Consider the following 26,489-nt stretch of genomic DNA (forward strand, 5'->3'; position numbering starts at 1 on the left):
GAGTAAAAAAAAAGCTTTATTTTCAGGTGGCTGATATGTTGCTGGAACTGTGTGTTACTGAGTTGGAAGATGTGGCAACTGATTCACAAAGTGGGCGTCTCTCTTCTCAGCCAGTGGTGGTAGAAAGTAGTCATCCATATACTGATGATACTTCTACCAGTGGCACTGTTAAAATACCAGGTACTAAAATCTTTTAAAGAGTATCCCGAAATCGGACATAGGATATGTACTACCATTGTCAGTTATATTGGGAATATATAGTAGTTTTAGCTTTAATGAAAGTGATCTAAAATGCCTTGATTGCTGTGAAGGTCATATAATGCGTACTTGATCAGCCCTGGTCCCACAGAGTTCTAAGAGATAGCAAAAGGGCAGGCATAATACTATGCAATATAAAGATTCGCATCTTGTACCATAATGATGCTGTTGCAGTGTGCGATTAATTTAGAAGCAGTGTTCCTGTATCTATTAATTCAGATATCTTGGCTTAATAAAATCATATTACAGATTATTACTAGCACAATTAAAGAATCACTTAGAATTTAGCTTTAGGATTGGAGTAGTGGTTCTAAACTATGTTTTTTTTTTATTTAATTACATTTATATCCCGCCCTTCTCCGAAGACTCAGGGCGGCTTACAGTGTATAAGGCAATAGTCTCATTCTATTTGTATATTTACAAAGTCAACTTATTGCCCCCCCAACAATCTGGGTCCTCATTTTACCTACCTTATAAAGGATGGAAGGCTGAGTCAACCTTGGGCCGGGCTTGAACCTGCAGTAATTGCAGGCTGCTGTGTTCTAATAACAGGCTTCTTACCAGCCTGAGCTACCACGGCCCTTGTGCGCTTCAATTAATATTGTGCAATTAAGTTTCAGATATTCAGCATGTAAGGCTTCATTATCTTGCCTGAAAAGATCATTAAATCCAACTAAACAATGAATGCAGAATTTAAAGAAAACAAATCTTTCTCCTCCTCCTTCTGAGTCTTTCGATTTTACTCTTGTTATACATTATATTATTGTTATGCATTCTTCAGGTGCTGAAGGTCTTAGAGTAGAATTTGACCGCCAGTGCTCCACAGAACGACGCCACGATCCTCTCACTGTCATGGATGGAGTCAACCGGATAGTTTCTGTGAGATCAGGTAATGAAATATGTATGTGACATTTTAAGTTAGAAAAAATATTTTTTGTGGATGAACTTCATGTTGAAGGTATGTAAATGTAACATAAATAAATTAAAATATTTAATTCAGATACATTTCATAAATTAGAAGTAATCATTAAATTCTCCCCCCTTCCCTACATTACATTGTACTTTCTGGCATTTTTTCTCCTATTTAAATTTCTTGAACCGCCTATTTTTGTTGATTCTAATTTTTAATGTTGATGTCGTTTTCTGATTATCTGCTAAACTTGTATTTGGGGAAGATGCTTTTTTTTTTTATTCTTCAAAAAGTTTTACAGAAAATTTCCCCCCCCCTTTCCCTCCACCTCCCCTCCCCCCTCCCTTCACAACCCCCCTCCCCCCCCGACTTCCTGGAACGAGCACAAGGTATAGTTAAAAATAAAACAAACATATGCTAAAAATTTTTCGTCCCAACTATTTAAATTTCTTGAACCGCCTATTTTTGTTGGTTCTAATTTTTAATGTTGATGTCGTTTTCTGATTATCTGCAAAACTTGTATTAGGGGAAGATGTTTTGAAATGGAGTAATCGTTTGGGCCTGAGCATCTCTTCTAGGCATTTTAGTGTTGCCCCTAAGTGTCTCAGGAAAAAAAAAAATCCCGACTGATTGGATTGTTATATAATGACCTGCTGCATTTGGAGTCATAATCTTCAATGAAGATGAAAAGTTGTGACTGGAGGATCATCATGATGTATTGTACTGTTTTATGTGGCAGAGCGAAAATAATAGATTCCCTTCCTGAATAGGTCAAAGATTAAATTGACTACTTTATCTAAATATTTCAGGTCGTGAATGGTCTGACTGGTCTAGTGAACTGCGCATTCCAGGTGATGAATTAAAATGGAAATTTATCAGTGATGGCTCTGTGAATGGATGGGGTTGGCGCTTCACAGTTTATCCCATCATGCCAGCTGCAGGTGAATCCCATGTATTGTTTCAGGATAGAACTATTTCTCTGTACTGGCATATTTGTTCTTTTCATTTTTCACTTGAGTTATTAGCAAGCAGCTTAAATAGCATAAAAAAAGAGAGATTTACTCCTGTGTTAAAGATACTATGGTTGGTATCTAATTCGTAAAAATGATAAACTAAGCCAGTGTTAGCTTTTCATCCATTGATGGCAGCCATGTCTGTGATAAAAGGTTTTTTTTAGATACAAATAAAGCATTAAATGGGATTGCAATCATCGCAGGTATAGTTGGCATTTACACGAATTGTTAAGTCATTTTCATTCACTTTCCCAACACAGTTCAATTGTGTTTGTTTTACTTCTCTAAATATGAGCACTAATTTTTGATTGGAAAATGGCTTAATATTTTGGACTTTTTCCTACAGGTCCCAAAGATCTTCTTTCAGATCGCTGTATTCTTTCTTGTCCGTCAATGGATTTGGTAACATGTTTACTGGATTTCCGTTTGAATTTTGCTTCTAACAGGAGCATAGTTCCTCGCTTAGCAGCTTCATTAGCTGCATGTGCTCAGCTGAGTGCTCTAGGTGAGTTCACGTTTCTATTGAGTTTCTGATTTCTAATACTGAAAAAACATTTCTTAAGCCTGTGTGCATTTTTCTGTATATCCTGTAGCTGCTGGCCACCGAATGTGGGCTTTACAGAGATTACGAAAGTTACTGACTACTGAGTTTGGCCAATCAATTAATATCAATCGAATCCTAGGAGATAATGATGGTGAAGCACGAACTATGGTAAAATTACTAAGCCTTCCATTACTAGTATCATAAATTCTGTGGTTTAAATCTTAAGAGATACAGATATAAGTCTAAATCTCCCTATCTCTCTCTGTCTCTTTTTCCTTCTTGTTTCTTAAGCTGTACAATTGAGCAACGTTTTGATTTCAGAATGTACGTGGGATTATCTGGATATCTGAGAGAGATAGGTGGTTAAGAAATATGAAGCATAAATAAATATAAATAAAAATTGATTTATTTGACTAATATTGACAAATTGTACTTGACTACTGGCTTTGTCAAATATGCGTTGTATGCTTCCAATCCTTGGTATAAATTGTAGAAGGCTATGATGGATAATATTTTCAAGCTAGATAATTATCTCTCAGCTGTAAGATATAGCTGATACGCAACATTAGAAAACTTATCACTGCTGTCTAATTCTTTTGATTTTTTTGTTTGTTTGTGTATGTGTGTCAGAGTTTCACTGGCAGTGCCTTAGCTGCTCTAGTTAAAGGCCTTCCTGAGGCGTTACAGCGGCAGTTTGATTATGAAGATCCCATTGTCAGAGGTGGCAAACAACTGCTTCATAGTCCTTTTTTTAAGGTAATTTAACATTGGTTGGAAAGATTTAAAAGTCAGAAATGGGAATCCTTTAGCACTGCTTGTAAGCAAACCTGAATGGTCAGCCTGAAATTTCATCTGAATATATAGTAGAATTTCTTTGATTAAAATGAAGAATGCAACAAAGCTAGTCATGGGCTTTAAAATAATCAATTCTTTTTCTTTCATGTATGAACTGTGCTGCTATTCCTTAAATAAAGAGCAGTGCAATAAATGAAGAATTAAAATCTTTTGATTTTATACTTTCATTTTTAATTGTTTCACTGTATTTCAATGCACCAAAGTGGTTTCTTATTCAATCAATGGAATCCTTGCCATAATATTTACTAGTACCACTAGTGACTCCACCTCCAGTAATTACAATGAAGCCAAGGAGATGCCAGTAATAACATCAATCTGATGGGTCCAGACAAAAGTTGAAAGTTTGTTCTTTTGAAATTCACTGTTTTTATTTGTAATAGGTGCTTGTAGCCCTTGCTTGTGATCTGGAATTGGATACTCTTCCCTGCTGTGCAGAGACACACAAATGGGCTTGGTATAGAAGATACTGCATGGCTTCCAGAGTTGCTGTAGCCCTTGATAAAAGAACACCACTGCCTCGCCTCTTTCTTGATGAGGTATTGGTTTAACATAACGTTTGTTTAGTTGGATACTTAAATGTTGGTTCTTAAAACAATGCACAAAAATCTGTTATATAAATACACATTTAAATCAGTTATCCACATTATATTGGGTAAAGACCATGAGGATATATGTGGTTTCAGTCAGTATTGGACCCGTTGCCATAACTTGGCCTATTTCATCATGGGATTTTAATGACTCATTATAGACTCAAAAGTTCAAACAACATTCAAGTTCAACTGATCACAAAATACCATTATTTAAATTATAGGTTGCCAAGAAAATTCAAGAATTAATGGCAGATCATGAAAATATTGATATTCTGCATGAGAGCCACGAAGTTTTTAAAAGAGAACAAGATGAACAACTTGTACAGTGGATGAACAGGTTCTCTGGAGCTATATTTTTTGGGGTGGGCTGGAGAAATCTTTTGATAAACAATATTCCATTTCTAAATATTTACAGAATTGGGATTTTAGGGAATTTTATAGGGTCAAACTGCTTGTTCTTTCCTTTAACAGGAGACCAGATGACTGGACACTTTCTGCAGGAGGCAGTGGAACAATATATGGCTGGGGCCATAATCATAGAGGACAACTTGGAGGTATAGAAGGAGCAAAAGTTAAGGTTCCTACACCGTGTGAAGCTCTTGCTACGCTTAGACCAGTACAGTTAATAGGTGGTGAGCAGACACTTTTTGCAGTGACTGCTGATGGGAAGGTAAGGAGTATATTTATGTATAAAATCTCCCTTTCCTCTCCTCTCCTCTCCTCTCCTCTCCTCTCCTCTCCTCTCCTCTCCTCTCCTCTCCTCTCCTCTCCTCTCCTCTCCTCATTAATATGCATGCTTGTTGAAATAAAACCAGGGATTGAAACTTTCAATAAAACCAATTAAAATATAAACATGTCAGATATTAGTGGTATTGGGAAGATCCCAAAGAGTCTGTAAAGCGAAAAATAGTATTGTGAATGAAAACCAAAGATTTATTCATTAAAGGAAAATTATTATCTTATTAAAAGCAATTGATCACTATTTTAATGATCCAGTGAATCACACTGCTATGTAATAATAATAATAATAATAATAATAATAATAATAATAATAATAATAATAATAATAATAATAATAATAATAACAACTGTATACTGTCATTTTGTGTAAAAATAACAACAACAACAACAACAACAGAGTTGGAAGGGACCTTGGAGGTCTTCTAGTCCAACCCCCTGCCCAGGCAGGAAACCCTACACCATTTCAGACAAATGGTTATCCAACATTTTCTTAAAAATTTCCAGTTGGAGCCTATACAACTTCTGCAGGCAAGTTGTTCCACTGATTAATTGTTCTAACTGTCAGGAAATTTCTCCTTAGTTCTAAGTTGCTTCTCTCCTTGATTAGTTTCCACCCATTGCTTCTTGTTCTACCCTCAGGTGCTTTGGAGAATAGTTTGACTCCCTCTTGTGATATATGTGTGGCATATATTGTTATATTCCATTCCATATACCTGAAACCGTGGTGGTACAGTGGTTAAAATGCAGTATTGTAGGCTAACTGCCTACTGCCAGGAGTTCAACCCTGACCAGCTCAAGGTTGACTCAGCCTTCCATCTTTCTGAGGTTGGTAAAATGAGGACCCAGATGGTTGGGGCAATATGTTGACTCTGTAAATTGCTTAGAGAGGGCTGTAAAGCACTATGAGTTAGTATACAAGTCTAAGTGCTATTGCTATAAATAGTGCCTTATTACTATCCAAATCTTCCTGAATTACTTAATAAATTCTCATCTCAAAAGGGTCTTCCAAAAAGAATTATTACAGTAGTGGGCTATGAATGTTGGAATTGAAATTTCGAGATGGAAACTGACCAGGTCTTCCATAATAACAGAACAGCCTGTCTAATGACAATAATAGGTAGAGTAATACAGTATCTACTGTAGTACAGACCAAATGCTGGAGAGAGTTCATTTACAATCACTTGACTTTTAAGGACTTGCAATGTTTTGAAACTTTTTCTAGTTGAGCTTTTTAGCTGGTATAAATCCATAAATGGGCTGGTAACACCAAGATTTGTAGAATACAAACAAAGCTAGCAAAGAGAACATGATAATCAGTCCAAAATATACAAATGCTTCTAGGTGAAGCAAACAGAATTCGTGAAAAACAATAAAGATCTTAATTTTAGATGGTAGTACTGTTCTTGATGTAATCTAATAATATTCGTCTGTGAGAAATTCATACAAATAACTCATATTTTCTTATTTTAGCTCTATGCCACAGGATATGGTGCAGGTGGAAGACTTGGAATTGGGGGGACAGAATCTGTTTCTACTCCCACATTGCTAGAATCCATTCAGCATGTATTTATCAAGAAAGTTGCTGTGAATTCTGGAGGAAAACATTGTCTAGCATTGTCTTCAGAGGGAGAAGTTTATTCCTGGGGTGAGGCAGAAGATGGCAAACTGGGCCACGGCAACCGGAGGTAGCACAATTTTATAAGTAATACCATATATGTTCCATAGATGTGTACAATCCTAAAGCAGCTTAGTGTAGTAGTTAAAAGTGCTGGCTTAGAAGCCTGGAGACTGAATTCTAGTTCTGCTTTAGGCATGAAATTCAGCTGGATAAGAATTAATCTCTCTAGAACAGGGGTGTCAAACTCTATTTCATTGAGGGTCACATCAGAGTTGTGTTCGACCTCAGAGGGTGGGGTGGGCATGGCCAGTTCAATGTCACTTGTGTTGGGGGTGCCAGTGGTGGCCCAAGCACTCTGCCAGTGAAAACGGGCTCCCAAACTCTGTTTTTGGCTGCAACAGCCTCCTGCAACCCTCTGCCAGCGAAAATGGAGCGTGAGGGGACACATGCGGCTCTTGCGAGCTCGGTTTTCGCTGGCAGACACACTGCGGGCTGGTCCTTCACTGTTTCCAGGGTAGCCCCGCAGGCCAGATCTAAGCACCCTGTGGGCCGGATGCTGCCTTGAGTTTGACACCCCTGCTCTAGAAAGAAAGTACTTCAATTATTTCTGAAAATGTTGTCCCAAACACCGTGTTTTGGTGGTCATCAGGAGCCAGGATTGACTTGATAGACCATATCAGCAAAGAAACAAAGCTGCAGTGTTTATAATAAACCGAAGAATAATTTAGCAGGTAATGGAAAACTTTAATACACCAATTGGCATGGTGCAGGTTTGAATTGCACTAATAGCCACTAATCTGTGCCAGGGATTTTGAAGTAGCAGGCATAGTTCAGATTGTAGTGCATGCATTTGAGAGAAAGAGGGAAGCTGGGAATATGCAATTGTAGTGGCCTATCACTGGATTTCCCCCTCCCCGACAAGTTCAGAATGGAACAAAACATGAGAGCTCCATATAATCCTTTAAAGGCAGCTAAAAATGTGTAAGGATTATTTATCTTGAAAAGTCTCAAACTGTGTTGTAACTGTTCCAGTTAATCTGTTATACTTTGCAGTCCACAATGTATTTATTAACGTATTGCCCTTTATGCTTTAAAATTATTTTGTTTAGTCCTTGTGATCGTCCTCGAGTAATTGAATCTTTGCGGGGCATAGAAGTTGTTGATATTGCTGCTGGTGGAGCACACAGTGCATGTATTACTGCTGCAGGAGATCTTTATACATGGGGCAAGGGAAGATATGGACGTCTTGGCCATGGGGACAGTGAGGATCAGTTGAAACCTAAACTGGTGAGATGGCGCCCAAGTTGCATGTTTGAACTACCTTTTTTAACTGATAAAGCATTCAATTCAACTTGTAATAGGTCATCTCATTATGCCAAATTTCATGCAAAAGATTTAAAGGAAGTCAAATCAATAAACAAATAACTTTGGATCTCCTGTTTTGCCAGATTTATTTTGGAAGTCTTCATTCATTCATTCATTCATTCATTCATTCATCCATCCATCCATCTGCCCATCTTAAACCAGAAACATATTTTAAAAATATACATAAAAACACCAACCATACAGCTAATTTAAAACCACTATTAAAACCCAATTACATATAAAAATATTCAGGGGGTAGTGTAATCAGTATAATATATTCAAGACAATACATTATTAAAGAAGCAGTCAATTCAATGTATATATAATTTTATTATGTAGCTATTAACATTGAATTATAATTCATATTGAAAACTATTCTTAAGGCAGTTATGGCAAGTGTAATAAAATCAGGGCAGTCAGCTATATTTAACTTCTGTTTCAGGCTAGTGTGTTGATTTTTTATGTTGTTGAAATTACCTTGTAAAAATGAAAATTATAAAACATTGCTTGAATTTCAATTCATTTTTTACTTTTAATTTTTATTTCATTTTACCAGAAAATCTTAAAATTGCAAAACACAAGAGTATAATGTGCATGCAAATCAAAATACAATATTAATTCAATGAAATGAATATCACATCTAAAAGTGAATATACCATATGTTCCTATTTCATGAAATGCATGCAAATGCTCAAATCTTTCAGAATGGCATCTAAGATGTAATGTAGCACTGTTCCATTGTACTCAATATAATGTAACACTGAAGAGAAGACCTACATGATCATGTGTGATTATACTAATTAACCTTTTAAAGCTGCGATCATTCGAATTATTTGATAACCAAATGCTCGTTTGACAGGTTGAAGCACTCCAGGGTTACCGTGTAATTGACATAGCCTGTGGCAGTGGGGATGCACAGACCCTCTGTTTGACAGATGATGATACTGTCTGGTCCTGGGGAGATGGAGACTATGGAAAGCTTGGGAGAGGCGGAAGTGATGGCTGCAAAGTGCCAATGAAGGTACTTCATTCATACTTTAGTAAAATGAGAAAAAATGTGAAGTGAGACATGTGGAGCTAGACTTGGCTCCCCTTGCTTTCTCTTCTCCCCCCCCCCACACTCGCCGGGCATGACAGGGCTCCTGCCCCTCCTTTAGGGATGCAATTTGGGGGTGGCAGGTAGGGCGGGTGAGAAGCGGGACACGTGTCTTACCTTTCAAGCTCTGTCGCTTTCCTCGCCGTTGTTTCCAGGAAAACATGCTGTAAAAGAAAGCCTTCTCGCTAGTTCGAGAAGTTTGATTGAACTCACGAGAAGGGTTTCTTTTACAGCGTGTTTCCCTGGACACAACGGCGAGGAACGTGATGGAGCTGGAAAGGTAAGACATGCGTCCCGCTTCTCACCCGCCCTATCTGCCACCCCCAAATTGCATCCCTAAAAGGGGTGGGTGACTAAGCGAGAGAAAAGACTCCTGTCATGTCCGGCGAGGAGTGGGGAGAAGAGATGGCAAGGGGAACCACGTCTCGCTCCATGCGTCTCGCTTCTGCCCCACCCCACTTGCCACCCCTCTCAATAAAGAGACGGAGGGGAAGGGAAGCAGCTGTTGCCATTGGGGTGGGGTGGGACATGTTGGGCTGAGGAGGGGAGGCGACGGCACTGATGGGACATCCAGTCCCATGCTTGCCGCTTCCTGCACCCCCAAAATAATAAGACCCGAGAATAAGGCCAAGCCCTTATTTGGGGGGGGGGTGTGTCAAAAGAAAATAAGACCCTGTCGGGTAGAAGGCCGCAAAAGATTCTGATTTCTCCTGCGATTGGAAATGTTGGTCCCTCTGGTTTGTACTTTTGCTTTCAGAAATTTAAATCTGGAAAAAGCAGAAAAAGTTTTTGAATTCCTTTCTAGTGTATCTGACACTCTGTGCTACTTCCAGCAAGTGGATAGTATTAAAATCAGGGCTGAAATGCTCCCGGTTCGCACCGGCTCACCTGATTAGGTAGCGATGGCAGCTGCTGGTTCGGAGGACTGGTAGCAAAAATCCCTGGCCCCGCCCCTCTGCCTCTGCTGAGCCGCACATCAGCAGAGGGTTTTTTTTTTTTTTTTACTTTTAAAAGTTTTTCTTCAGCCGAAAACATGCCTTTAAAAGTAAAAAAAAAACCTCTGATGATCGCGGGGCTGAGCAGAGATCATCAAAACCCTTTAAAAGTTTTTTTAAAAAAACCCTGTTCAGCCGAAGGAGAAAAAAAAACCAAAAAAACCCAAAGAGGTTTTAAAAGCTTCCTCTGGCGATCCCAGAGGAGTTTCCTGATCCTCACAGGCTTTTAAACTCACTTTTTAACAGCCCCCACTTACAAGAGCCCCCACCCATGCCCAGCCAATTCCCCTCCTCACTTACCTATAATTACTGCTCTTTCTTCAGCTACTGAAGAAAAAAAAAACTTGCTTTGACTTCCTGATTTGCCAAATGAGGAACTCTGGGAGTTGAAGTCCACAAACTAAGGTACTAAGGTTGGAGACCCCTGTTCTAAAAAAATAAATAAAAATAATAAAATAAAATATTTGTGCAGCTTTCTGAGATTTGGTGTGTTTCTGTAGTGTTTCACTCTAACTACACAAACACACAAAATCTCACAAAGCTATATGTGGCGTGTGTGTGTGTGTGTGAGAGAGAGAGTTGTGTTGTGTGTGTGTAAAGTGTGAAAGTGTGAGGTTCCTGCTTGTTGCAGGGGCCATTTTGGGTGAAGTGCAGCTGCTTTTACATTGTGTGTGAGTTAGTTGTGTTGTATTGTGTGTGTGTAAAGTGTGAAAGTTGGTTTTTGGTACCTCTTATTGTTTTGTATACCTTATTTATTATTTTTATTATTTATTGTTATTGGCCACGCCCACCCAGTCATCTGACCACCAAGCCATGCCCATCAATTAAGCCATACCCACAGAACCAGTAGGGAAAATTTTTAGATTTCACCCCTGATTAAAATCCAATAATATTATGAAATAATTACAGAAATACGTTAGTGTGTATAAACTATTAAATATGAATCACCATTGTGAACCATTAAGCAACTATTTGAAGTGTTTAAAAAGATGATTAAATGATTTATAATTAGGTGTATGGTATTCCACATACCAGGTGTAATAACAGAAATGTCTTCTTGCTGGCTGGTAACTAACAATATGCAGAAGAAGTAGGCACATTATTAATGATAACAGCAGTTGATCAGATCTCTATGAATGTAGCCATTTTCTTAGAAACAAGTACAGTATATCACTTTCTTGATATATTTTCTGAATTTTAAGGCTCTTTTTAACAATTGTTTTACTCTTTGTGAGACTGCACTACATGGCTATCATCTGCTTTCATGGGAATGAAAACTATGTTCACCAATATATTGTTGGTTGAGGTGTGGCGTTCATTTTCTCCAGTTTATACTTCTCTGGGAAGATGGGTGGGTAGCTTGATTAGATAGAGATGATAAAGAAAAGAGAATGAGATCAGAGTATTTTAAATTATTTTTTTAAATAATGGAACTTGGATTTTAGTAGTATCTTTTTGGATAGAGTAGAGCTTTCAAAAGCATGTAAAAATGCAAGTAGAAAAAATAGGAACCACCTTTGGTGGGAAGGTAACAGCGTTCCATGTGCCTTTGGTGTTGAGTCATGCCGGCCACATGACCACAGAGACGTCTTCGGACAACGCTGGCTCTTCGGCTTTGAAACGGAGATGAGCACCGCCCCCTAGAGTCGGCAATGACTAGCACGTATGTGCAAGGGGAACCTTTACCTTTACCTTTAGAGCTTTATATTTAAGATCCCTCAATGTGCTGCATGTTCTGCAGTTACCTTCTTTGACAAGCTGTGTTTAAACTTTTCCCCCCTAGATTGATTCTCTCACTGGTGTTGGAGTAATTAAAGTAGAATGTGGCTCACAATTTTCTGTGGCCCTTACCAAATCAGGAGCCGTGTATACTTGGTAAGTGTATTTATTCTTCCAAAAAATGTAACATCACTCTTAGTGATTTATTTTCTTTTAAACAAAAACATAATCACGGCAGGCTGCAGGTTAAAAAACATAACACTGGCATTAGTTACAAACACAGGTAAGCTATTCCTTTACCAAAATTATGCTTCTTTAATGGAATCTAGAAAGACCACAGGTTTATCTTTGTGGTATCTGCTTTTTTAAATATAGGGAACATAATTATATTAAAATCTATATTCTCCTAATTTATATTCCTATATAATTAGGAACAATTAAAAATGGATGTGTTAATTGCAATTTATGTTTTGGATACAGGGGCAAAGGCGATTACCATCGATTAGGTCATGGATCAGATGACCATGTTCGAAGACCTCGACAAGTCCAGGGTTTACAAGGAAAGAAAGTAATTGCCATAGCAACAGGCTCTTTACACTGTGTGTGTTGTACTGAAGATGGTATGTGGAATAATTCACTTCCTTTAAAAACAAAACAACAGCTGTAACTCTCAAAGTGAACACATTTTAGAAGGCTGTTATATCATCCCTGGTCTTTTGGTACACTGCTGAGTATTTACTTCAAATCCCAGTTGCTTTCAATTTTTAAAAATGTGTCCTTTCCCTATTTCTGAAGAAAATCTTCCAAAATAATCTTTGCTTTATGTTCAATTTGTGCAGAACATGACAAAGTGGTAAACCTTTAAAATATACCCATGTGTTATAATTTGCATTGCACATGTAACCTTAATGTACTCCCCAAGTACATTGTTTCTGAATGCCTTTGCCAAAGGCTGTAATGAAGCAATAGAATCAGCATGTAGAAGTCACGAAACTAGAATTTTTATAACAGAGCCGAGAAAATAAATTAGAAGCATAGGTGATCGTAGATGTCATGGCTACATTTCACCTTTATGAGGTGAAGCAAGCTTTATGAGCTGGCAGTCTGGGAGGGGAGGGAAGGATTGGAATGTGAAGAAATTGGGGGGGGGGAGGGAGTTGAAGCCCAGCTGAGACATTTGAGAAGCTCCAGCCAGCCAAGGTCATTACGATACACAGAGCTGGGAACCGAGCATTTGTTTCTTGACTGGTATACAAACATCCGATTGGACCTTTGCAGATAACTGGGGAATGGCCAGGGGAGGGTGGAAGAGAGAATTTGTGTTGTTTACACGGGAAAACCCAGCTTAATATCAGCCATCCCACTCAATCATCTAGCAAAGAAAGACTCCTGGCCATTTGTTTTGCCAAAGGTATACTAAACTGAAGCTGAAATGGTTACAGAAGTAGCGTTTGGAATTCAGGATATTCAAAGATAATGTTAGAATAATATCAAAAACAAGAATTGTGACAATTGACTTCAGCAAATGGATGTAATTATCCTAAGAAATACTAATAGCTTAAATTTCCTGTGCCTCCCCTCCCTCTTTCCCCCAAATTATCATAAGAATCCAGGCTCTGTTTTTCCTTTGTGCTAAAGTAGAGGCTATGCCTTTGATTTCTAACAAGCATACATTTTCAGTCTCATGCATGAAGAGAATACTTCTTTGTCCAAGTTAATCAGCCAGAGTTGGAAGACTATGTCATGAAGTCTTCTCTGAGACATGACAATTCCTGAATGACCACCTTTTTTTCTCCTTTTGTTGCTAAACTGACACTAAATTAATTAAAGGAAATACTCCTGTCTGCTGAGACTGCTGAAACAGTACCTTCTACCTGTAGTATTGATATATATGTCTTATTAAATGTTTTGATTGTTGTGTGCCGATTATTACTGGCTCTCATTAATAGGTGTTGTTGAAGTCATTTTGTAAATGATATAACGTTTCTACGTCATTATTATAAATGATTGATTTGTTTGAGTTGGTAAATAATATTTTTGAACGGTACAGGTGAAGTCTATACCTGGGGAGATAATGATGAAGGGCAGCTTGGAGATGGGACAACTAATGCCATCCAAAGGCCACGTCTGGTTGCAGCACTTCAGGGTAAAAAGATCAACAGAGTAGCTTGTGGTTCAGCGCATACTTTAGCTTGGTCTACTAGTAAACCTGCTAATGCAGGCAAGCTTCCTTCCCAGGTAAAAAAAAAAAATCTTTTAACTCATGTTTTTAATATTTTGAAAACTTAAAATCAGAATATAATACCCTGTTTCCCCACAAATAAGACATCCCCTGATAATAAGCCCAATCGGGCTTTTGAGCACATAGCAATAAGGCCAAGCGCTTATTTCAGGGTTCCAAAAAATATAAGACAGAGTCTTATTTTCGGGGAAACACGATAGTCACAAGTGTAGAAGTATTGCTCTATTTATTCACTGGTCATGTTATCTAATGACTTGTTGCACTTGAGGCCAAAAGGAATGATTTGATGATAAAGATATAATGTTTTCCCAAAGACTTCTTATGGTTTCTTAAAAATCATAATGACGTTAGCTTCTTCATTTTTTATGTCTTTCTCTATTTTATAGAGAAAGTTCTTGCTTCCAGGCAAATGGTGTTTCTTGCAAATCTTCCAATGCACCATTGTGCATTGTGCAAGTAGCATTGTTGCTAATTAATCATACCATTGTTTGTAGTCAGTCCGTGAATACTGTGTATTAGTATTATGATTAAAATATAAAACATATAAAAACAATATATAATGCTCAATACCCTAATTAGATGTCTATTAGGTCTTATACTATTTTACATGAAAGAACACCCATTACTCAATGCACATGGAATTCTAATGATGTGAATTTTGTAGGTTCCCATGGAATACAATCATCTACAGGAAATTCCTATCATTGCCTTAAGGAACAGATTGCTGTTACTACATCACATTTCCGAGCTCTTTTGTCCTTGTATTCCCATGTTTGATCTTGAAGGACGCCTTGACGAAACTGGCCAGGGTCCCTCAGTGGGGTTTGATGCATTACGAGGAATTTTGATATCACAAGGAAAGGCATGTATCTCAAAACTTCCTACTACAGTTTTCATGCGGGACTGGCATAGACTTTTTAGATGTTTTTATGGGTTTTTAATTTTTAATTAGTTTTTTGGGATTTTAAAAGTATTTTAAATTTGGGCCAAATTTGAATACGTTTTTTAGCTACTGTTTTTATCTGTATTGTGTGTATTTGATTGTTGTTTTTATCTGGCTGTTCACCGCCCTGAGTCCTTCGGGAGAAGGGCGGTATACAAATTAAATTATTATTATTATTATTATTATTATTATTATTATTATTATTATTATTATTATTATTATTATTATTATTATTATTATTATTATTATTATTATTATAACCAGTTACTGCCATAATGCTTAAAGCGTGCAAATTGCTAACATCTGATCCAAGGTATGATTTACGATTTACAGTATGTAAGGATCATAACATTGATACACAGAATTCAAGTATGAATTACTAATAAGGTTTCTTCTAATATATTTCTGCTAATGTAATATTTGTATTTTAAATGGAAAGTGAATAATGTCAAATATTCAACCAAATATTATGTTCCAAATCTCTTATTTTCTCTTTTTAGGAGGCAGCTTTTAGAAAAGTTGTACAAGCAACTATGGTGAGAGATCGTCAGCATGGGCCAGTTGTAGAACTCAACAGAATACAAGTAAGAATGTCATAATATGACTGTTGAATGTAAGATTTCTGCCAGCCTTGTGTTTGAAGTTGAGGATTAGACAATGGGAAAAGTCCACTTATAATACTGATAGAAGATTTTGCCACTTTCTAATTCTGATTGATTGTGCTGATTGATTTGTGGCTTTTAAAGGCTTCACATTATTTGATAGGTCAGAAATATAACATTTTAGTAGCCATGAGACATCTGTGAAGTTTTTATGGTTTTGTGGTAGATACAGATATATGTAAATCAAACATTAATCTGTAAAGATCCAGTCTGCTTTGTGTAACTCTTCAAAATTCTGTGGGTTGTATGTACATACTCACCCTTTGTTAGGCATGTGTAATTCTGATCTTCCACAGTATATATATAACCTCTATGAATGGAAGTAGTTTACATTTCCCTCCCACTCTCCCTTCATCCACATGTTTGTCCTTTTTGGAAGAAAACAGGACTAGGCTGAGCAACGTGGAATAGATGCTGGTAACATGGTTGAGAGACGAAAGAGCTCAATTAAGCAGAGGCCTGATTAATTTTGATTGATTCTTTTCCTGAAGAACATCATGACTAAGTTATCTAGAAAGGCTTTTTAGAACACAAACAGCTGTTAATAGAAAGATGGCTTGGACACTTATTTTTGTTATATTGATAATCATGGCATCATGACACTGATGAAAGATAGCAAATGCATGCGTGAACTTAGAACATTAAGACTGTACTAAGACATTATGAAATCTTTGTTGCCTACAGCTCAGTCCCCAACCTTTCTCGCTTTATGGATTGGCAGGGATGGTGCTGGGGGGCAGGGGGAGAGAAGGGATGCAACCTAAATCCCATGCATGTGCAAATGAAGCTTTGCACACTCACCCGTTGCTTCTGTGGCCGTATTCCCAATGGTGTTGGGGATCCCTGGTCTACAGTATATATAATAATCTGGATGAGGCTCAAATCACAAAAACATAACACTGCTCTACATAGAACATCTCATATTGCACATTGTTGTTATTGTTTTACCCATCTTCTATAACTTGACATTGTTTAGAATGCCCTCAGGCATCACTAAATTTCAGGAAATCAGCATTACATGTGGTCACTTCATAAAAGGAAGCGGTTATCATAAAAAATGTCAGTGACGTAAACACATCTAATATTAGGCCTAAGGCCAGATGTATGTTTCAAGAATTTTTTCCCCAGAGGCTGAATATACTGTTTATTGTTTTATTTCATTGAGCAAAACATGTGAAAGACATTGCACATGTGTTTTGGAATAATGTGTTTTAGAGAATTCAGTATCTCTTTAAAGGAAAATCAGTGTTAAAGTAGTGGGGAGTGAGTGCAGAACAGATTTTAAATTGTGTCACTGTTTACCTTTCAAGGACATCATCTTTTTAATCTGCTTTTCATCCAGTATTGTGTATGTGTCTTCAAAACCATCTGCTGAAAAGTTTTATTTGGACCATTAATTTGAGTCTGTGTTTTTGAATTACTAAAATACTCTAAGCTTTTAAGTTTTGCTAGAGTTAGATTTTTTACTAGAGTAACTTCTATTTTGTGATCAGGTAAAGCGATCTAGAAGCAAAGGAGGATTGGCTGGTCCTGATGGCACAAAATCTGTGTTTGGACAGATGTGTGCTAAGATGAGCTCATTCAGTCCAGATAGTCTTCTTCTACCTCATCGTGTTTGGAAAGTCAAGTTTGTTGGTAGTATTTTTTTTTTCACTTCATCTAATTTTACAATACGTTTCCCTTTCTTGTATAATAAATACCGAAAAGATGAAATGTCAGTCATAATTTTTCCTTAGCACTAAATATTGTCAACTGGTTCTCAATCCAAATTAATTGCATATTGTCATTCTCAAACAGGCAGCTTCTTAGATTAAAAATATTTCTGTTACATGTTGTTTGCTGGATATTTTTCCCTTGCTATTTCTTTTTATTTTGCCTATATAGATAGTTCTCAATTTATGACCATAATAGAACCTGCCCATTACAATCATAAGTTGGGACCTATGTACCCTACCTGATTCTATTGTGGTGTTCATTAAGTGGTCATTAAGGATAGGCCAGTTCTGACCATAAGCAGATATAAATGCCAGTTTTCAGCAAAACTGTTGTAAATGCAGTCATGTGACCATGGGAGGCTTCAGTCATAAATGTGCTCAGTTGCCAAGCACCTGAAATGTAGTCACATGAACATGGGGGAGGGGGCAATTGTTGGAATTTTGGAACCAAGTCATAAGTAGTCCTGGGAAGGTCTACCATAACTTTGAATGGTCACTAAGTGACCAATTGTAAGTTGAGGATGACCTGTACATGGAAATAAATGTTTATGAAACTTAAATATGTAGAACAAGAGGAAGGATGTGTGGCTTTGAATAGATCATATTGAGGACACTAATTGGCTTATTCTGTATTATCTGACTGCACTTTACTGATTAAGTATGTTTTTATAGATCAAAATGAGTGAGTTCAGCAAGTATTCCTTTTCACTGCATCTAATGTTTATTATGAAAGTGGCTGAACGTAGCTTTAAACTACTAATTCAGCAGTTCCACAAAGTAATTTTTTCTTTCTCTCAGGTGAATCTGTGGATGACTGTGGTGGGGGCTACAGCGAATCAATAGCAGAAATGTGTGAAGAACTTCAGAATGGACTGACCCCATTATTAATTGTGACTCCTAATGGAAGGGATGAATCTGGAGCAAACAGAGATTGCTTTCTCCTAAACCCTGCGGCAAAAACTTCATTGCACATGAACATGTTTCGCTTCCTTGGTAAATTATGCTGCAACTTTTAAGCTTTTTTTAAAATTTTGGGTAAAACTTTGGTCATACAATATGTGTAACACTTTTTGTTGTTGTTTTTTAATTACCTAGGAGTTATGCTGGGGATAGCTATTCGGACTGGAAGTCCTCTGAGCCTTAATCTGGCAGAACCTGTGTGGAAACAATTGGCAGGAATGAATTTAACAATTGCTGATCTCAGTGAGGCAAGAAAAAGCTTATGTTCATCTATATCATATTATTAGCATAAGGCAGTGGTTCTCAGCTTGTGGTCCGTGAACCTCTGGGGGGCTGTAATGTCATCACAGGGTTGGCGAAAGCTTGAAAAAATATTATGATTTAAATCTTAAGTCTTGGTGTTCCATGGCCATGGTCATTGACCACAAAAGGTATTTAAAGGGGGTCCATGACAAAGAAAAGGTTGAGTTAAGGCCTTACCTGGTTATGGTTACATCCTTTTACTGCCAGAAGAACATTCTTTTTGTATTAGATACGTGTTTGTATTTGATTGAATAACATGTTGCTTTCATGAGGGATAAGATGAGAAGACAGTAAAAAAGAAGCATTTGTATGTAGGATCAAAGACATACTCTCTTCTTAAAGTGAGCAGACAATTGTCTGCCTAATTGATAGCAATACAATCTTAAACTTGTTTAGTGGAAAATACACTTTCAAATTTATGGAGGTAAGTGGGCTATAAGTATGTCTAACTAAATTGGGATCTAATATATCTAAAGCCTCTCCCCATTATCTAATCTATTATTAATTATCTAATTAGAGGAAACTAAACAAGGAGAGAGGCAACTTAGAACTAAAGAGAAATTTCCTGACAGAACAATTAATCAGAAGTTGTAAATGCTCCAACACTGGAGGTTTTTAAGAAGAGATTAGATAACCATTTGTCTGAAGTGGTGTAGGTTTCCTGCCTAAGCAGAGGGTTGGACTAGAAGACCTTTAAGGTCCCTTCCAACTCTGTTATTCTATTCCATTCCATTCCAGTCCAGTCCAGTCCAGTCCAGTCCAGTCCAGTCCAGTCCAGTCCAGTCCAGTCCAGTCCAGTCCAGTCCAGTCTAGTCTAGTCTAGTCTAGTCTAGTCTAGTCTATATTCTATTCTATTCTATTCTATTCTCTAAGGCAGGTAGGTGATTGTTGTCAGGATTATTAGTAAACAAGATTTCTTTCCCAAGAATAGGAGTGTATCTCTCTGTGTAAGAAAATACACAAATACAGGAATGTGGAATGCTTGGTGTGTCATGGCTCCCACCTACAAGTCTTAGACATTTGTGCAGTTCTCAAAGGGCTTTCCCCCCAAATTTTCCAGTCTTACTGTAATCTATTATAGTCTTAGAGGTTACTTTATTTACATTTTATTTCCAGAGCCCTTAATCAACCTGATAGTGAAAATCAAGTATTTCTGCTGATTGTTCTAGTATTAGTATCTTTTTGCATAGGAAGCTGACACTGTATGGAAAATACTTAATTTGGCATATGTTCAGCTTACTACTCCCTTTCATCAAATGTATTCATTCTCCTGCTTTTCATATTTCCAAAAATTATATGATTGCTTCCCCAGGCTTGAAAATGAGTTTTGAGGTATTTATATTATTGTTCTATAGCTCATTAGAAGATTGCCTGGTCTAATTGTTCCTCTCTAAGAGTTTAAAATCCTAAAAGTTTTGTAAATGGTTCTGCAGTTTTAGTGTCAATATGCCAATATCTCTAACTTTAAGCATGTGTTCTTGCTTGCTTGAAGGATCATAATGTGAATTAATGAATTAGCCATATAATTTATCCCAAATAATAGGATATTTAATTTAGTTAATTGATTTAGTTCACTTAGTTCTGTTTTATATTTAAAAGGTTGATAAGGATTTTATTCCTGGACTTATGTATATCCGAGACAATGAAGCTACCTCAGAAGAATTTGAAGCCATGAGCCTGCCATTTACAGTGCCAAATGCCAGCGGCCAAGATATTCAACTCAGTTCCAAATATACTCATATTACACTGGATAATCGAACAGAATATGTGAGGCTTGCAATAAACTACAGGTTTGTAAAGTAGTCAAAGATATGATAAGTGACAATTAGTCCACTGTTGAATTTGTGCTGTAATATTTGTTAGTGTTGAGATTAAGTCAAAGAGAGCACTGATAAAGATGACAATTGTTAAGAATTCAGATTATTTGAAAAAAAAACCTGAAAACTCAATACAACTGTGTATCATCTTCAGTGTCAGTGATCTTATGTTCATTCATCCATTTATTAAAACTTTCAGTTTATTACAACTGGACTTTCTCCAGTCTTTCTAAGTTAATTATGGAAGATATGCAGATATCTCTTCCTATCCTCCCATATGATTATGAAGCAATTATATTTCTCTTTCTAACAAAGATATGGTGGGGTGATTTTTTTTTTGGCAGATTACATGAATTTGATGAACAAGTGGCTGCTGTTCGAGAAGGGATGGCCCGGGTTGTCCCTGTTCCTCTTCTTTCACTATTCACAGGATATGAACTGGAAACTATGGTGGGTATATACAGTTGTTGTTGGCCAACTTAATAAAAATCAGAACACAAATTTGTACTTCAAAGATTTATAACTATTTAAAATAGAGGCATGACGGTAGCTATGCCTCATTATTTCCTAAAAGTTAGGTTTGGCTGAGTTACATAACAGAACAATGCTAAGGAAATAACACAGCTGTTTTATGCTTTAAAAATATTTAAAATCTAAATTTACAATTTAGACTGGTATGTGAAACCACAACCAGCAAATTTCTATATATAGGAAGATATGTGAAAAATTATCACTGACAGTGAAAATGAATAATTCTCTTTGTTTTCTGTCCAGATGTTGATGGAAAATAGATGTGCATCTCTGACGTTTTTCCTATTTAATAATAGCACAAATTATTTATTCTCCATCTTAAATTATTCTGATCAAGTTAAAAAAAACCTGGTGGATCTTTCATAAAGGACGACTAAATGCTGTTCAGTCTAAGCACTGGAGCTCAGGAAATGTTATTTTAGCTTTTTACTTGATAGATCTTAGACTCAACAGAACCCTTAGACAAAACATATTTTGCAGTCCTGAAATCAGCCCATCTCTTTTCCACTTGTCCTAGAACCTCTAGCTCTAGGTTTCTTCTCTGCTACACCTGCGTGAACCATAGAGATAGGGTGTTTTTGATAGCAGAGCATTTATGGGCAGAGGAAATTAAGTAATTGATAGAAATAACAGCAATAAATGTTTACCAGTTACTGGGTCTTAAAGTAAGAATTAAACATTCAAGAATCGAGAATAATTCAAAGATTTTTAGGCCAGCCTGTCTTCAATAAACTGGAAGTCTTCCAGATGTGGAGTCTTAAGTTTTCAGAATTCTCAGTTACTGCAGTTATTTCCTCCCCCCTGCCCTCCCCCATATTTCCTTTGATTCTTCTCCCATATAAATACCAGGGTGCTGGTCCATAGTTATTTCACTGCCTCTGATTCATGTGTAAGAGACAGGCAGAAATGTTTACCAGTTCTTTTTCTGCCTGTCTCCTGCACATGAATCAGAGATACAACTGTTAGGATTATTTTTTAGTCAGCTGTCTTTTATTTGCCTTTTCTCCTGTAGTTTTCTTGTACAAAATTATTTTGGGTTTTGGTGGCTAAGTTATAATAGATTTTTCTGTTCTCTGGTTCCAAACATTGGATCTGAATTTTTATAGCTATTGAGAGATAATTAAAACTCACACAATGACACAAAGAAAAAGGACAATAAATATGCAAAGAACATCATATATCAAAGTGCATCTGAGAATTCAGAAATCTCTAATAGTAGTAGTTTTAAAATACATTCCTATGAAGAACTGTATTTCAAGCTCTCATGAGAATAAAAGCTAAACTAAAGCAGTTTCTTTTGTCGTCCCCCCCTTTCAGGTGTGTGGGAGTCCAGATATTCCTCTCCATCTTTTGAAATCTGTGGCTACATACAAAGGGATTGAACCCAGCGCTTCTCTAATTCAGTGGTTTTGGGAGGTGATGGAATCCTTCTCCAACACAGAACGGTCTCTGTTTTTGCGCTTTGTATGGGGTAGGACAAGACTTCCAAGAACCATTGCAGATTTCAGAGGCAGGGACTTTGTCATCCAGGTAAGATTTCGAGAGCTTCAGGACAGCAAAGTCCCCTTATCCCCTTATCCATGCAATGTAGGAAATGTATTGAAAGAAAACGGGAAGCTTACAGAGAAAATACTTGCTCTTGTTAGGTGTTTCTTTGAAGATTTCCAGTTCTCATTTTTTTTCTTGTCATGATTTCTATGTTTTTTTGGATACAAACAAAATGGTTCCGAAAGTAATGCACTGTTTTTTGTCACTGATGGAAAGTAAAAAATTTTCTTGATCCCATAATTATTCTGCTGAATAGTGATGTACTTTGAATGAGAAAGTTGTTTATTTTCAGGAGATTAAAACAAAACGCTTAATGATGGTATATTTAAATGTTCATGGCTTAAATCAGCCATAACAAATGTGTGAGATAGTGTGGGTAGGCAAAGATTTAATATTCTTCAACAAGAACATTTTCTAAAATATTCTGTGGAAAGACGGTGAAACTTTAATTTACAGACAACCCATTCAGCAGTGTTCAAATGTAACAAATAAAATTCTAGGTCAGGCTTCACCCCACCCCCAACAATAAAGTTCTTTTTTTTTTCTCCCAAGAATCCCTGACAATTGAAGTAATTAATATAATTGACGTCATTTGTATCATTTAAGTCATTTGTGTAATTAGGTAAATGGCATAAATTGCTGCAAATTATGTTAGTTACTTCAATTATACAAATTTGAACTTAATGGATGTTTGGCTTTGACATTACTTCCCCAAATTCAAGCATAAAATTGAGGTTTTACTATAAAACATGTTGATGGCATTCCAGTGGCACAAAGCACTAACCATAACACCCAATGGTCAAATCAAGAAGGTTCCTCATATGTGATTGGGTAGTCACAAGCACTAGTCCAAAATGTTCAAAATACCTTAAAAATTAGCTAAAACTTGCATGGCTGCTGACCCAGTGAAACATATACATATCTCCTTTGCACAATGCTTTTGCCATTAAATTACTATTATGTGGATAGCAACTTGAGATACAGTTTCAAAATTAGCTGTTATTTGACTCTGGAGAAAGCAAAAGCAGGTGACAAATACCTTCCCTAGCCTGTCTTAGGAACAGGACTCTGACCCTCTTAGCTAGAGATAAGCCTTTTATTTTTCTGTAAGCATGGATAAGTGACAACTTTGAATTTTGTGCTATGCAAATGGCATTCAGTGAAATTGTTATTTTTTCCCCCCCAACAGGTTCTGGATAAATACAATCCTCCAGACCATTTTCTTCCTGAGTCCTACACATGCTTTTTTCTGCTGAAGCTTCCTAGGTATTCTTGCAAACAGGTTCTAGAAGAGAAACTAAAATATGCCATCCATTTCTGTAAATCTATAGACACGGATGACTATGCTCGGATAGCATTGACAGGGGAGCCAACTGCTGATGACAGCAGTGATGATTCTGACAATGAAGATGCTGATTCTTTTGCTTCTGACTCCACACAAGACTATTTAACTGGCCATTGAGAGGGAAGGCCCCTTGCCAGAGACAATGCTGGAGCCCCGGAACAGAGTGCCACAAAATAGCTTTGATGCAACGGGTCACAGTCCAAAGGCATGCAAGCAGAGAACTACTAATCATTACTAAACGAGGAGTATGTACTACTTGGTGTAGGAATAATGGCAAATAATGGAAATAACTGTCTCTAGCACTCGTGGGTGCCATACATGGGCATTGAACATCTGTTTTGATGGCTGGAGATTCCCTTCACCCACTTGATGCTGCGCTGCAGATAGAACTTGGTGTTTACTGATGTGTTGTAAATGTTTATAAAACATTGGTAGTGTGGAATTTAAAAAACTGAAATTATTTTAAATGGTCAGTGCAATAGGTTTTCTTTTTTCAAATTAAGTGTTGTGTTCTTTGCATCTTCTTGATTGTATATTGGAACTACTGTGCAATTACTGAATAGTATTATAAATATTTCAATTAACTTTAATAGTTGTTTGGTTATTAAAAACTTTTTTTGAACGCTGTTATCAGTATTTATTATATTCTAGTCAACCAGCTGCCTTATTAAGTAGCCAACAACTTATTAAGCTTGCCATCTTTCAATGTCATGTTATCTCCTGTCTTCCTTCCCTCTCTCTGAATAACAGGATTCTTAACATAAGATATAAAATCTACATAAATGTGCCATGACCATGTCAAATTATAATCTCTTTCTCAATAAAACAGCCATCACTACCCCACTGACAGCTTAATAGGGCTTTTTATGGTGAGTAATCTTTCCAGGGGTTTCCAACTTCTAAAACACCATTGTAGATTCAACAAAGAAGTGTTGCTCTACTAAAATTTCAAGCCTTAGATGGCCTAGAGTTTATTTCTGAATTAGTTCAAAAGAAAAAAAAGTCAAGTCACCTTTGAGTGAAATTTGATTCCTGGTGATTATGTGGAGTATACCTGTACAGTTCTCTTGGCATGCTACAGAAGCGATTTGCCATTGCTTTCTTCCTGGATATATTTTTAGTTTCCTAAATTCAAAAAGCCTGGGATTCTCTAGCCAGTCTTGGGATTTTAGCTATGAAGTAGAAAATTTCCCAACTTGTTTCCATTTATTTGTAATTGTTTTTATGCATCTAAATAATTTGCCATTCATATTCCAAGCCCACCGAGAGTTTTTGAGAGGAGTAAGATATGAATGTGTGTGTGTGTGTGTGTATACATACACACACACAAATATATACATATACGCATATAGATACACACACACACACACACACACACACACACACACACACACTTCAAACTGCCACATATGAATCACTGCTTAATCTTGACTTTCTCTTTCTGTCCCATAGAGCCTGTTTCAAATTATCCCTGGGAGACCTTTTGTCTCGGACTTTCTTAGAGCCTCAAAACATACACTTCATTTCTTAAATTACATTTTCACTAATCATTCTTTTTAATTTTAAATCTTCACATTAAGTATTGGACTTTATTTGAAAAATAAAATTAGGACTACTATGCTGATGGACAATTGTTTCATTTAGTTAGTATCTTAGTGCAGTGGTCCCCAACCATTGCAACTTGGCGGCCTAAGTGGATCCAGGCCACACGAGTGGCGGGCTGACATGCAGGCATACACGCAGCTCAACTCACACAAGCAGTGGGTTGGAGCGCAAGCATATGCACATGCTGCTCAACTGCAAGTTGACTTGCGCGTGCATACCCGTACACACTAGCCCACCTCTTGTGTGGTTGGTTCCTGGCCTGGTAGTGGCTTGGGGGCTGAGGACCCCTGCCTTAGTATACAAATACAAATTTAGATCAGGTGATGAATCATATACATATCCAATTTTAAGGGATTGACATGAATTTTGGGCATATACACAGACACAGCCTAACACAATTCAACCGTTTTCTGTCAAAATCATGATTATATCTATTTTTTAATCTATTATACTTTGAAATAAACATTTATTTATTAAATTAAAATGCATAGTGTTGGATCGATTAGAACTCACAGTAGCTAGAAAATGAAAATTGTCCCTTGATTATTTTTAATAGTAAATTTGCTTAAGCTCAGGGCAAATTTTTAATTTTACTCCAAAATTTTAAGTCAGAAGTTAGGTCCGTTGACAAATTTCTGCTTTAATAATAATACTTTCCTTGTGTTGCTCTTTCACTTTACAATGAGTTTCCTAATAGCTCCTTTAAACCGTGCTAATCTCTGGCTATTCCTTGACTTGTCGCTCTATAGGATTAGTTTGCAAAAGTGGGTCCAGTGTTTTAAAAACTAACACAACCCCCTTACAATAAGGTTTTCATTAACAATCTTAGATTATCACATTCTATCACATTTTTCTATTTCACTAAGCAATGTGAGGCCTCTGTTCATTGAAAGGGCAAATTCTTTTGACTTTGTTTTTGCTTTAATTTAACCCCCCCCCCCCAGTGCTGGCTTAGTTTCTGACTTGCAAAGAAACTTCCCTTGCGCTTGCATTTTCAGCACTGTTCAAAGTCACATGGCAAAAGATTTTTTACATAACCTATCATACAGAATTGAAAATTTGGTACCAATGCCAAAAGAGATGTTAGAACTGGAATCAATATTGCTAATAGCTC

The 26,489-nt window shown here is 36.9% G+C and overlaps 1 protein-coding gene across 5 annotated transcripts in view; it reads left to right on the plus strand.

Moving 5' to 3' along the window:
• Positions 1–24,412, plus strand: part of HERC2 (HECT and RLD domain containing E3 ubiquitin protein ligase 2) — a 115,297-nt gene extending 90,885 nt beyond the window's left edge. For 4 of the 5 annotated variants that reach the window (XM_058184925.1, XM_058184924.1, XM_058184927.1 and 1 more), the window contains exons 70-93: positions 27–180; positions 1,040–1,147; positions 1,978–2,109; positions 2,528–2,686; positions 2,775–2,893; positions 3,356–3,481; positions 3,961–4,116; positions 4,392–4,507; positions 4,642–4,840; positions 6,382–6,596; positions 7,639–7,816; positions 8,754–8,915; positions 11,769–11,860; positions 12,185–12,324; positions 13,755–13,942; positions 14,611–14,808; positions 15,390–15,473; positions 17,045–17,186; positions 18,065–18,259; positions 18,362–18,474; positions 20,129–20,319; positions 20,691–20,796; positions 22,195–22,407; positions 23,615–24,412. In XM_058184925.1, coding sequence (XP_058040908.1) covers positions 27–180; positions 1,040–1,147; positions 1,978–2,109; positions 2,528–2,686; positions 2,775–2,893; positions 3,356–3,481; positions 3,961–4,116; positions 4,392–4,507; positions 4,642–4,840; positions 6,382–6,596; positions 7,639–7,816; positions 8,754–8,915; positions 11,769–11,860; positions 12,185–12,324; positions 13,755–13,942; positions 14,611–14,808; positions 15,390–15,473; positions 17,045–17,186; positions 18,065–18,259; positions 18,362–18,474; positions 20,129–20,319; positions 20,691–20,796; positions 22,195–22,407; positions 23,615–23,887 — 3,759 coding nt within the window. In that variant the 3' untranslated portion in view covers positions 23,888–24,412. The remainder of the gene's footprint in view (positions 1–26; positions 181–1,039; positions 1,148–1,977; positions 2,110–2,527; positions 2,687–2,774; positions 2,894–3,355; positions 3,482–3,960; positions 4,117–4,391; positions 4,508–4,641; positions 4,841–6,381; positions 6,597–7,638; positions 7,817–8,753; positions 8,916–11,768; positions 11,861–12,184; positions 12,325–13,754; positions 13,943–14,610; positions 14,809–15,389; positions 15,474–17,044; positions 17,187–18,064; positions 18,260–18,361; positions 18,475–20,128; positions 20,320–20,690; positions 20,797–22,194; positions 22,408–23,614) is intronic. The other variant, XM_058184928.1, reaches the window with a different exon arrangement.
• Positions 24,413–26,489: the final 2,077 nt, after the last annotated feature.

The sequence above is a fragment of the Ahaetulla prasina genome, chromosome 5 (genome assembly GCF_028640845.1).
Source record: "Ahaetulla prasina isolate Xishuangbanna chromosome 5, ASM2864084v1, whole genome shotgun sequence".
Classification (NCBI taxonomy): Eukaryota; Metazoa; Chordata; class Lepidosauria; order Squamata; family Colubridae; genus Ahaetulla; species Ahaetulla prasina.